The sequence below is a fragment of the Trichechus manatus genome, unplaced genomic scaffold, assembly GCF_000243295.1.
Source record: "Trichechus manatus latirostris isolate Lorelei unplaced genomic scaffold, TriManLat1.0 scaffold00355, whole genome shotgun sequence".
NCBI classification, from domain to species: domain Eukaryota; kingdom Metazoa; phylum Chordata; class Mammalia; order Sirenia; family Trichechidae; genus Trichechus; species Trichechus manatus.
The window spans coordinates 393448-407416 of NW_004444291.1; the positions used below are offsets into that span (position 1 = coordinate 393448).

A 13969-nucleotide genomic window follows, 5' to 3' on the forward strand; every position below is an offset into this window, starting at 1 on the left:
ATCAGCAATGATATCCCTGGTTCCACATCCTCTTCTGAATCCAGCTTGAATTTCTGGCAGTTCCCTGTCGATGCACTGCTGCTGCCACCTTTGAATGATCTTCAGTAAAACTTTACTTGCGTGTGATATTAATGATATTGTTCAATAATTTCCACATTTGGTTGAATCACCTTTCTTGGGACTAGGCATAAATATGGATCTCTTCCAGTTGGTGAGAATTAAGTCACAAGGCCCCCCTAATTGCAAGGGAGGCTGGAAAGTGTAATTTATCTGTGTGCCCAGCAGGAGAAAGAAGCAGAGTTTGGTGAACACATAGTATTGTGTGTGCCATAGAGAAACATAAATTAAGTGTAGTTGCCCAGGTTTTCACCCCTGTGGGTATGGCAGGGAATGATTCTTAGAGAACAGAAGTATGGGGAGGACAGAAACCCCAAAATATGAATTCCAGACTTAAGTTCAAGGCCAACTCTGCTGCTCACTAACTTATCAGTTTACCATACCTCTGGAACCTCAGGGCCCTCATCTGTAAAGGGAAATCATAACACGCACTCCATTGACCTAAATAAAATGGCCTTGTGAAGGTCCATTAAGTGGGTATGAAAATGTTTTGTCAGCTATAAATCACTATGCAATATAAATCACTATTAGCTATTAACATTTTTGCAGAAAAGTCACTGTCTTGATGTAATATGTCTGAGGTCACACAGCTAGTGAGTGCCAGAACTGGGATTTGAATCCAGGCAGTCTTGTGACAGAATCCAAACTATTAGATACCACCCAAATTGTCCTCTCTAAAAGAAGGATAGGAATAGACTCTACTGCTTATGGTTATTGTGGGATAATGAATATAAAGCCCTTACCATGGTACCTGCCATATAAGAAAGCATTCCATAATTAATAGCTACTTTTATCAAGGGGAAAGTTATTTCTTTGGTAATTGTATAATGTATAATAATACCTTTTGGTAACTATATAATGCCCTCTGACTCTGACACAGGTATGACACTCCCAGCACAGAAGTGTGTTTTGGACACATTCAGATCCAATGGTGATAGCAAGATTCTGATTGCCACCTCGGTTGCAGATGAAGGCATCGACATTGCTCAGTGCAATCTGGTCATCCTGTATGAATATGTGGGCAATGTCATCAAAATGATTCAAACCAGAGGTGAGGGAAGCTTTGATGCCCTTGCTGCATAGCTGCCATTTTGTCTGATTTGTGTGTGTGTGTGTGTGTGTGTGTGTGTGTGTGTGTTTGTGTTTGTGTGTGTATGATTCTGGCCCCTCCCCTTTACTCCGCCATGTTTGGGTGTGTGGCCACTGGCAGAGTGAGCTCTGGTATCCTTGGCCATAAAGGTGGCTTACCTGATCAACATTGGGTGATTACAGTCATATCCATTAATAGATACTGTATTTTGATTCTTCTTCACAATTAATGCTGCTTAATTATCCATCCTTGACAGACATATACATGGAAGGATAATTCCAGCTTGGATTAGGCTTTGCCAGTCAACCTGTGGACCTCTCACGGTTGCATCTGTGGTGCTGGTGGGCCCCTGTATTCCAGAAGAGATACTCCATAGAGTTCTTCTGTCCCACCTGGACTAGATAGCTTCCTAACTAGTTTCTCTTCCTTTTTCCTATTCCCATAACAACAGCTGATACATTACTTTCCCTGAAAAACAGCTCTGAGCATGTCACTTCTCTGTAGGAACTCCAGTGGTTCCCTAATTTACTTGATGTTAACAAGTTTTCAAAATCCAATACCCACTTACCTTTCCATCCTTATTTTCCATTCTTCTCCTTTATTCATTATCCTCTCTAGTCAACCTGACTTCCTAATTTATTCCTTGTAGAAATCTTTCAGAGGTCTTGCTTTTGTGCCTCTACTGATGCTCTTTGTTTCACACTCTTCCCCTATCTCCATATCACCTGTGCCTCGTTCCCCAGCTGGCCTGATCTCTTTTGAACGCCCATAACTCTTTATATCTCTCTTTCTTGTGGCACTTATAATTTTCCACCTATGTTCTGGTGGTTGTGAACATACCTTATGTCCCCATTGCCTAGAAGGTTCTTAAGGGAGGATCTATTTATTATTCATCTTTGCATCCTCACAGTATCTTACTGAAGGGTGCATGCTGGACTGTCTTTAAAGCAGTATTTCTGATAATGTCCAGTCACAATGTACCCTGGGAGACCTTTTGTTTACCTATTCCCAGATTGAATCAGATTTTTAAGTCAAAGACACCAAATAAAACATTTATTTTCTGATAGGCAGAGGAAGAGCAAAAGGTAGCAAGTGCTTCCTTGTGACTAGTAATGCTGATGTAATTGAAAAAGAAAAAATAAACATATACAAAGAAAAACTGATGAATGACTCCATTTTAAGCCTTCAGGAATTGGATGAAGCAGTATTTACAAAAAAGGTAAGTCATCCGTGTTACTCTTTCAGAATCTGACCATAAATAACAAAAGACGATGCGAGCATGGTAGGTACCTTTTATCATATTGCTCAGAGTATTGTGTTAGAACAATAAGTTCATGCTTAATGTTTTGTCCTTAGTGCAGATCAAATCCATTGTTTTGAAGTCTCAATGATATTAAAATATATTTTACTAGTGTTAATACCTGAAGTTGTGCTTTTAGAACTAAAAGGCAAACTGAGCTAGAATTGCTTTTAAATTGATAGCTCATCTTGAGGACTATATCCTAACCCTGTAAGACATAGCTCTTCTTAGTCTCTTCTTCAAACCTCTTTGTAACATCCAAAAAGTCTTCAGAGAAAAGTTAGTTCATATATATATATATTTTTGGTGTAAATACACACAGCAAAACATACACCAATTCAACAATTTCTACATGTACAATTCAGTCACGTTGATGGCATTCTTGCTATCCTTTTCCAAATTATTTTACCACCATTAACATAAACTCACTGCCCCCGTGCTTCTCATCTAACTTTTTGAGTTTCTGTTGTCCCTAGTTCATATTTTGATTGTTTTCCTAACCCAAATTCCAGGCCTAATTTTTAAATATATGAATTAAATTTTATATGCATTTGAAGTGCTACAGGGATTAATATTCTCTATGGGTCGTCAGTAACCAGTGAAACGATCTAAGGGGGCGGGAGATACTCCATTCACAGTAACAATAATAACTGCCGCTCGCAAACACAACTCGGACTTTCCCAAGTCCTGCAAAACAGTTACATCAACACATGCAGGCCTCACAAAAATCCATGTGGTAGAGCCTCTTATTATTTCATTTTATAGGAGGGAAACTGAAGCATAAAGAGATTCAGTGCCACTAGGTCACACAGCTAGTTAGTGGTGGAGCTCAGATTTGAACCCAGGCAGTCTGGTAGAGCCACTTAGCCTCCTCTGATAACCAGCAAGTGGGGGGCTTGTTACTGCTAGACTGGCAGTTCTGCCTCTCCATGTGGTCTTCACAAGGGGTGGTGGTCATTACCAGTTGGCAGGGATGAAAGTCCTGGCCTTCTCAGACACCACCTCAGCAGGGATGTTAGGGTACTTTGTTATAGCCTCATGAGGTTAGAAGTCTAGGATCCTCAATATTGCTAGCATGAGTGGAGGTCAGGCCACAGTTTTTTTTTAAAATATATTTGGCTGGAGTAGAGCAGTTATTGTCTAGAAGTTTTCTGTCTTGCTAGGCTACCCTTTCCTAATCCTTTGGCTAGAGAGAGGTGGCTTTTATTGGGGGTTTTTTGTCTGCAACCATTGGCATTTCTGGGTGGCTGGTTTCTTCAGCCCCAAGTCTGGGATATATGTGGCAAAAAGAAAACCCAGGGAACTCACCACTGTGGCCTTCCTCGGGTCCAAAGGTACTTAGTTGGTCTGCCTTCTCTTCACCCTGCAGAGTTTTCTTAAATTTGTTTTATGTGTAATGTCCAGGATTTTTAGTTGTATTTAGCCAAGGCCTAGATTTTGAAATTGAAGACCATCATACCATACATACATTTACCTTTACTGGAATTCAGCAGTACTCCTTGAGGTTGGAAGGGGAGAAAGAGAAAAGATTTTTGATGGTGGGGTTTTTCTTCCTGCTGTTCCCTTCAATGGGTATATGCCTAGAACTGGGTGTAATTATACCTGAAATGGTCAATGCATATTATATATCTGTTTGTGAAGGATTTTTTAAAGTGTTGCCAACCACTGAAGTGGAAAGCATGGTTCACGTGACTATTTTTATGGACATCTTTGGTGCTTTTATGGACATCTTTGATGAAGAAATTAGAAGTTTAATTGTGGACCACAGCTAAACATTGACTAATAAAGAATTAGGGAAACCAATATAATTAACTGTGGGATTTTTAGAAACAAAGCCAGGTACTGTATGATCATGGAAGTATATAAATGATTTTATATATACATACATAATATATATATATCTACTACGTTATACTCAAATTAATTTGCAAGTTTTTTTTTTTTTTACATGTAGCTTCGCATTATACAGAATCAAGAAAAATTCATCAGAGATAATGAAGGAAAAGCAAAACCTGAACCTGACAAGAAAAAGAAAAAACTGCTCTGTAGAAAGTGCAAAGCCTTTGCATGTTACACAGTCGATGTAAGAGTGATTGAGGTAAGCAGCCTTTTTACAAAGAGCACCTGGTCACTTCTTTAGCAGTGGTTAAAGCTTGCTATCAGTGAGGTGTTCATAGTAAGTATACTATTATTTCCATTTGAGTGTTACTGTGATCATGGTCCACATATATTACAAAAAGCTAAAGAGTGAAAAAACAAACCCTAAATGTGCAACAATAAAGAAATACCCAAACCCCAAACCCACTGCCGTCAAGTCAGTTCCAGCTCATAGTGACCCTATAGGACAAAGTAGAATTGCCCCCTAGGGTTTCCAAGGCTATAAATCTTTATGGAAGCAGACTGCCACATCTTTCTCCTATGGAGCAGCTGGTGGATTCAAACCACTGACTTTTTGGTTAGCAGCTGAGCGCTTTAACCACTGAGCCACCAGGGCTCCTTAATAAAGTTTTTTTTTTTTAAAAATTGTTGCACATTAAGTACACAGCCACTTAATTATTATGCAACCATTCAAAATGATGGTTATGCTAAGTGCAGTGTAGTATCCTGGGTTAGATCCTGGAACAGAAAAAGGACATTAGTGGATAAACTGGTAAAATCTGTGGCTTAGTCCAATGTACCAATGTTAATTTCTTAGTTTTGACGAAAATACTATTGTCATGTAAGATGTTAGCATAAGGAGAGACTGGGTGAAGGAATAAAGGAACTCTTGGGACTGTCTTTGTACCTTAATTAATCTAAAATTATTCCAAAATAAAGTTTATTAAAAGAAACATCAATGATTATGAAACTTATGTAGTATAATGAAAAAAAAAAAAAAAAAACTTGCTTACAAACTGATGGTAAAGTGGACAAAGTAGCCAGGGTACAAAATTGCAAACACACTATGATTATAGCCACATGGAACAACAGCACCACCACCCTCACCAGCAACAACAATAAAACAATCAAACAGAAAACCTACCTTTGAACAGAGAAAAGACTAGGGGACATAGGGGCTCTGTGTTTTCCAGACTTTCCCTTTGGGATATGAATTGCTTTTATCATGAAAACAAAATACTTCCTTATTTTTAAAATATGACGTCTTCAGGTTAGCCTTCTGTATATGTTTTTTTTTTTTCTTTTTTCTTTTTTTTGTTAAAACTTAGGTAAAGTGTTAGAGAAGTTCTTGAAAAAAGTTCCCAGAGACAAAAGCTCTGTGTTACTCTGTTGCTGCTAATGTGGGGGAGAGTGGAATGGCTGGGCTGGTTCAGGTGAATTTGTGTTCTGTTTGGTTCTTCAGAAAGCTGAAATTGCTAATCAGTCCAACTGTTTGGACAAGAAGCATATTAGGGATGATATGGCAGGTCCCCTTAACTTTCTGAGTCTGCCTCTTTAGCTGTAAATGATCCTTTCAGCTCTAATTCTGTGACTGAAAATAACCCTTCTAGATGGTACATTTTCCTGAGGACTGGTATGTTGGATCTACATTTGTTTCTGTGCAGTTTGGCCTTTTTTTCAGGTTTATTCTAAAATTGACTATAGGGGGCCTCTGGACCGTTTAGTCCCTGATCATCTTCAGATCCACACTGACCCTTTATTGTTCTTCTCTGTACCCTTTGAACTGTGCATGAAAGGGCTACTGGTGAACTCAGATCTTCAACAAATACCCCTTTTGCTCATGAATTAATGAACAGTATCTACCTTATGAAGTTGTTGTTGTTAGGTGCCATCAAGTTGGACCCTACTCATAGCGACCCTGCATACAACAGAATGAAATACTGCCTGATCCTGCGCCATCCTCACAATTGTTGTTACACTTGAGCCCATTGCTGCAGCTGCTGTGTCAGTCCATCTCGTTGAGGGTCTTTCTGTTTTTCGTTGACCCTCTACTTTATCAAGCATGATGTCTTTCTCCAGGGACTGGTGCCTCCTGATAACATGTCCAGAGTATATGAGACGAAGTCTCACCATCCTTGCCTCAAAGGAGCATTCTGGCTGTACTTCTCCCAAGACAGATTTGTTCATCTGGCAGTCCATGGTATATTCAGTATTCACAACACCACGATTATGAAGCTAGGTTACCTAAAAACCTCTGAATCTTGTTCATGAGGTGTATGATTTCACCTTACTTGTACCCCTGCCCCCACCCCATCTACATAAGTGGGAGTCAGGCTGCATAGATTCTAGTCTCTGATTGGTCATCCGGCGAATCCAGATTTGCTTCTTACCCTATCTGTAAAATAAGTGAAATTGTACCTGCTCTTCACCTCAAACGATGATGATGATTTTTTTAAAATCACAATTGTGTACTGGTTCTAATGTTTTCTTGTGTGTTTTTCTATCCCTTTGTCTACAGGAAAGCCAATTCGCTGTGGTTGGAGATGCTTTTAGGGAGTGCTTTGTGAGTAAGCCACATCCCAAACCAAAGAGCTATGGGAGTTTTGAGAAGAGAGCAAAGATATACTGTGCCCGCCAGGACTGCAGCCATGACTGGGGAATCTATGTGAAGTACAAGACATTTGAGATTCCAGTTATAAAAATTGAAAGCTTTGTGGTGGAGGATGTTGCCACTGGAACTCAGACACTGTACGCAAGGTGGAAGGACTTTCATTTTGAGAAGATACCATTTGATGCTGCAGAGATGGCCAAATAACTTCAGGGCCTCAGTCTTCACCTACAGGGAATGGGTAACTTTGAGTGAAGAAATTAGCCCCAGTAGGTGTAATCATGAATCCGTTGAACCCGTGTGAAGATATTTTACGTAAGGCTTGTACTACTGACCACTTTGAATACTAACCACTTTGCTTCCTGTGTATAGTTTTCAACAGTTTGCAATATATCATATATGTAAAGCATAAGGAATGAACCATAGCACTTAACATTTTGTAGGCTGTTAAAAGAGCTCATAGTACCTGGGAAAAATTAAAAAGCCTTAACTTCTGTTTCTGTCCTTCCCTTTAGAGCCAACTGCCAGTGTACACACAATAGCCAATCAATATACATTGGGAAAAGTGAATGAATGAAATGAATGTTGAAAGGTTGTCAGCACCTCCCTTTCTTTCCTTAACCTTCTATAAACTGACTTTTGCCCTTATCAATCTACTGAAATTGTTCTTAATAGGTCACCAGTGACTCTGGTTGCTAAATCCACTGGGACTCCTCAGTACTTCTTAGTACTTGACTTCTTTGCTGCTTTTGGCCCAGTTGAGCACTCCTTTCTTGAAACCCTCTTTTGTCTTCCAGACCTCTGAGTCTACTGGCTCTACCCCAGTCTTTTTGATTGGTGAGCCCTAGCAGTGCAGTGGTTAAGAGCTCGGCTGTTGACCAAAAACTTGGCAGTTCGAATCCATCAGCCACTCCTTGGAAACCCATGGGGCAGTTCTACTCTGTCCTGTAGGGTTGCTGTGAGTCGGAATTGACTGGATGGCGATGGGTTTAAGTGATGATAATTCCAAGGATAATTCCACACACACACTATATACATATATCCACACACACACCTCTATGTATATATAATAGTTAAAACATATGCTCATGTAGCCTAGTAATCTTAAAACTCTATAGTGGACAGCTGTTAGGGATGGGGACATGTAGATGATTTAATAATTTCTGAGAAGTTGATTTCTTTTAGTTCACTATACATCTTACCCTATTAATTTTCTTAACATTTGTCATTGTTCCCTTCGAATGATCATCTCAAGCCATTTTCCAATAATGGTTGATGTTCTTCAATGCCTGGTCTGTTCTCAGATCCCTTGGGTGATACTGATGAGGCAGTCTAATTTGGCTATCCTTTCTATTTAAAAAATTAGAATACATGTCCAAATGGCATTTCTGTATCATTTAGCAAGATTTGCTGATGCATTAGACAGCTTAGTTTGAGATTTTCTAGACCTAAAGACAACTGCCTGAGTTTTGCTGTCTCCATTCCGGCTAGGGTATTTTGTGTTCAGTTCAGGGTACACTGTATTGTAATTTAAGCACCTTCCTAAAATAGATTCAGACTAGTTGTTTGTAATTCACTAGGACCATCAATGGCTTAAACAAACCTCCAAACATCTTAAAATGTTAACAGTCCAATGATGGGGGAAGAGTTGCTTCTGGTTCCGTTTAGTTTCGTGGAAAGACCAATTTGAAGAAACCTGCTTAACTTTACTTAGCACATATGACGACATAAGCCATTTAAGTAGCACCTATTTACATCTGAAGGCTATAAATAGTTTGGGAAGGTCTTTTCCTCTAAGAGAATCCAGTTTCCAAAAACAACCCAAGGAGCAGCAGCCAACCAGACTACCAGCATTCCTGGAGATCACGTTCATCATCCATTTGATCTGACGAGCAGCAGTGCTGGAAGGAAGCCAGAGAAACTGGCAAGTTATATAACTTCTCCTTGGCTTAGCTTGTTTTTCATCTTTAAAATAAGGATAATACCTAACTGTAACGGTTTGTGGAGGGTTGAATGAAATAACGTATAAGAAGTACATTTAATGTATAGTGGTTACTGTTAGTAGTATTCTTAGTTGTTAGGTGCCATCAAGTTGGTTCTGACTCATAGCAACCATAATATGTACATCAGAACAAAACACTGCCCCATCCTACGCCATCCTCACAATTGTTGCTATGTTGGAGCCCACTGTTGCAGCCACTGTGTTAATCTATCTCGATGAGGGTCTCCATCTATTTTGCTGACCTTCTATTTTACCAAGCATTATGTCCTTCTCTGGGGACTGGTCCCTCCTGATAACATGTCCAAAGTATGTAAGATAAAGTGTTGCCATTTTGGAGCCATAAAGGAGCATTCTGGCTGTACTTCTTCCAAGACAGATTTGTTCGTTCTTCTGGCAGTCCCTGGTGTATTCAATATTCTTCACCAACACCATAATTCAAAGGCATCAATCCTTCTTTGGTCTTTCTTATTCATTGTCCAGCTTTTGCAAGCATATGAGGCGACTGAAAACATCATGGCTTGGGTCAGGCACACCTTAGTCCTCAAAGTGACACCTTTGCCTTTTAACACTTGGAAGAGGTCTTTTGCGACAGATTTGCCCAATGCAATACGTCATTTGATTTCTTGACTGCTGCTTCCATGGGTGTTGACTGTGAATCCAATCAGTCACAATAAAAAAGGGCTATTTAAGCTAACTTGTTGAGAGCTTTTTTTTTTCATTTTCCATTTATATTTTATTACAGAATCTCTTTATATGATTGCCTTTTTTGATGTTGTTTTAAGAACAGTGTTGTTGTTGGTTGCCATTGAATTGATTGCAACTCATGGCAACGCCATGTGAGCAGAGTAGAACTGCTCCATAGGGTTTTCAAGGCTGTGATCTTTTGTAAGTAATCTTCAGGCTTGTCTTCCAAGGTGCCTCTGTGTGGGTTTGAACCGCCAACCTTTCAGCTAGTAGTCGAACGCTTGCGCCATCCAAGGACTCAAGAACTCCAGTAGGACATATAAAACACCTGATGATCTATTTGAGAAACGTTCTTTTTTTTTTTTATTGTTGTGCTTTAAGTGAAAATTTACAATTCAAGTTAGTCTCTCATACAAAAATTTATACATACATTGTTATGTGACCCTAGATGGTCTCCCTATACTGTGACAGCACACTCTTCCTTTCCTCCCCGGATTTCCCTCATCCATTCAACCAGCTCCTGCCTTCTCATCTTGCCTCCGGACAGGAGCTGCCCATTTAGTCTCATGTATCTACTTGAGCTAAGAAGCACACTCTTCACGAGCATCATTTTATGTCCCATAGTCCAGTCTAATCTTTGTCTGAAGAGTTGGCCTCAGGAATGGTTTTAGTTTTGGGCTAACAGAGTCCGGGGGCCATGTCTTCTGGGGTCCCTCCAGTCTCAGTCAAACCATTAAGTCTGGTCTTTTTACCAGAATTTGAGTTCTGCACCCCACTCTTCTCCTGCTGTCATAGAAATGTTCTTTTAAGGATCTAAATGGTTCAGTTTGGATGACAGCAAACAGTCCTCTCTTCAGCCAACAGAGAGGAAGCAGAATAAAGCTGAAGCAAGAAGAACTTAGAATTTCCATGCTTGACTTTTAGCCATTGTCAGGCACAGAGCCTGGAACAGAGTAGGCACGTGGTTAATATTCAGTGAATAAAAGAAACTGGTAGGTAGGGTTTTAAGAAGCACAAACTCGACTGATGCTCGAATGCTGGTCATTGGACTTCTAGATCAAAGGCTGCATATCGAAACCATCTGGGGAGTCTTTTTCATGGGCACATGCTCAGCCCCCATTAGAACATCCCAGCATGGTGTGCAGCCATGTGTGTTTTTTCAAGTCCTCAGGCAGTTCAGATACTACCCCAATTATACAACCACAAAAAAACAAACCCGTTGCTGTCGAGTCGATTCTGACTCATAGTGACCCTATAGGACAGAGCAGAACTGCCCCATAGGGTATCCAAGCAGCACCTGGTGGATCTGAACTGCCAACCCTTTGGTGAGCGGCCGTAGCTCTTAACCACTACACCACCAGGGTTTCCTATACAACCACAGAACCTTGTTATGTATCTCTGTGGTCCCTGCCAGTGCTGACTTTGTGATGCTTTTTTTTTTTTTGTCTTTTTTATTGTACAGAGCAAATGGTTTACAGAGCAAACTAGTTTCTCATTAAACAATTAATATACATACTGTTTTGTGACATTGGTTGCCAACCCCACAGCATGTCAACACTCTCCCCTTCTCAACTTGGGTTCCTCATTACGAGCTTTCCTGTCCCCTCCTGTCTTGATACTGTGATGTTTTCACCTCGACATGAAAAACCGCCTTCAATCAAATGCCTGATTGTGTAACAAGGACAGGTAACTCTGATTCCCATCCTTAAAACGGATTTATTGTTTTCTGAATGATAATAATTAAAACCCAAACCATTAGGTCAGCATTTCCTCAAGTGTGGCCTGTGGAACATGGGTGCTGTGAGACGCTCTGAGGAAAGTGTACTGTAGTCAGATAGGTTTGGGAAGTACACATCTGCACTGTGTAAGTTCTTTGATTAAAAAATCCATCAAACCTGGAGCCCTTTTAGTCATGAAGCATTGTTAACCTTCTGTAGAAGTGTGGTAGCAGGTATCCAGCATGGATACTGACTAGACAACCAGAACCAAATTGGGGCATTAACTTTAGGGTCATGCCAGTAACTGTTTCATTATACTATATAATAAAACTACTACTTTCACTCAACAAGTCTTTATTTACTATGTAGGCCTTGTTCTTAGGAGTATAAAATTTTATAACTTAATAAAAATATTGGCTATAATTATATACTCTTTGTTCATGATAATTAGGCTGTCTGGATGAACAATAACACCAAAAAAATACTTGGGTATTAAATTCTATTTGTGGTTATGGCACTTAATAATTTCCCAAGAAGGCAGCCAGTGGAACCTTAGGCCCCTACATAGTCCTGTGGAACACTCTGCACAGTCCTAATATAATTCTGAAAGGGAAGCTGTGCCAAAAATAAGGTTTTTCATTTAGGTGACTAGGAAACTCCTAATATTTTTTACTCTAGGAAGACAAATCTCTTTAAGACCACAAATTTTTAACTGTTACTCCAGACCTGCTGGCGGCCATATCCCCTGGCACATGGAGTGGCCTAGGAGAATGGAACCAGTTAATCCTCCCTCTTCTCCTTCCCCTCCGTCCTTCCTTCTTTTGCTTAAGTCAGTTTGAGTTGTGTTCTAACACCATAACTAAGAGTCATGACTAATAGACCCTTCCTCTTGATGTCTCTCCATGCCCCACAAAGATGTGTGCATACACACCTATGTGAAGGCCGTCCCGCAGCCAGAGATGCATGTACTTATCGCTACATTAAATGAGTTTGTCAGTTACTCATTGTGGATATGAGGAATGCCTGTTTCCCTAGGAGGGATCAGGCAGTAATGGATTTAGAAAACTGTGAGAACTGAGGAGACAGGAATCCCATATGGAGGAAGGATGGATTGGGAACAGCAAGAGCAGTGTATTCTCAATTTGGAGAGTACGAGGAATGGCGCCTTCTCGAGGGACCAGGTAAAAGGAGTTTGTTTGTTCAGCCATGTTGCAGACAAGGATGTGACATTGGCAAGACATTTGATTAATGAAAAGGATACAGGGCTGGGTGCACGTGTGTGTGTGTGGTGGGGGGCATAAAAGAGGGTGAGTCCAGAAGTGAAGAGACCCCACTTCAGAGGCCACTGCCATAAGAATCCACTTCCCCATAGCCACTGAATGTGGGGAGCTAGGCAGCTCCTCAGACGATCAGTAGTGGAGAGCTAAGGGGTTGATGGTCTGTTTTCTCAGCTTTCCTTAGTGTTTTTATACTAGGACTGACCCTTAGGACTTACCGTAATTTGAAGGCCACAGGCTTTTTTTGTATAACTGAGTTCTGTTTGCAATTTTATTTACAATGCTAGTTAGATCCCCAAGACCTCAGAAGCAGGGATGCTAAATAACCTGTTCTGATCCCTCATCTGTCAAGAGGAAGAGGCAGGATTAGATTCCAGGTGTTTAGTGACCAGGCCATATCCCCTGAGTACTAAAGTTGAGATTAAGAATTCATTACACCTAGGCTAGAAGACAAAGGACCACAGACTCTGGGGACATCTATGTCAACTGGCACAACATAGCTCATAAAGACACTGTTCTGTATCCTACTTTGGTGAGTAGCATCTGGGGTCTTAAAAGCTTGAGTGGCCATCTAAGATACAACTATTGGTCTCTTCCTATCCAGAGCAAAGCAGAGTGAAGAAAACCAAAGACTCAAGGGAGCAATTTGTCCAAAGGGCTAATGGACCACATGAACCACAGCCTACATGACCCCAACACCAGAAGAACTAGATGGTGCCAGGCCACTACTACCAACTGCTCTGACTGGGATCACAACAGAGGGTCCTGGACAGAGTGGGAGAAAATTATAGAACAAAAAATCAAATTCACAAAAAAGACCAGACTTACAGGTCTGATAGAAACCGGAAGAACCCCTGAGACTATGGCCCTAAGATACCCTTCTGACCTGGAACTGAAGCCATTTCCAGAGACCACCTCCCAGCCAAGCAATAGACAAACCTGTAAGATAACACTCAAGAGGAACGTACTTCTTAGAACAATCAATTATATGAGATCAAAAGGGTACTATTTGCCCAAAAGCAAAGATGAGAAGGCAGGAAGGGGTAGAAAATCAGGACGACAGGAAACGGGGAACCCAAGGCGGAAATGGGGAGAGTGCTGACATATTGTTAGGAATGAAACCAAGGTCATGAAACACTTTATGTACAAACTGTCGAATGGGAAACTAATTTACTCTGTAAACTTTCACTTAATGAATAAAATGAAAAAGAATTCATTACAAGGAAATTCACTTGTAAGCTACAAGATGCCCAGAAACAACCACAGTGATGAAAATGAGTGGATAAATTTTAGGA

The 13969-nt window shown here is 40.4% G+C and overlaps 1 protein-coding gene across 1 annotated transcript in view; it reads left to right on the forward strand.

Annotated features, from left to right (window-relative positions):
• Positions 1-8810, forward strand: part of RIGI (RNA sensor RIG-I) — a 53408-nt gene extending 44598 nt beyond the window's left edge. The window contains exons 15-18 of the mRNA XM_023725680.1: positions 998-1168; positions 2275-2426; positions 4462-4605; positions 6904-8810. Of these exons, the coding sequence (XP_023581448.1) occupies positions 998-1168; positions 2275-2426; positions 4462-4605; positions 6904-7200 (764 nt within the window). The 3' untranslated portion in view covers positions 7201-8810. The remainder of the gene's footprint in view (positions 1-997; positions 1169-2274; positions 2427-4461; positions 4606-6903) is intronic.
• The last annotated feature ends 5159 nt before the right edge of the window (positions 8811-13969 follow it).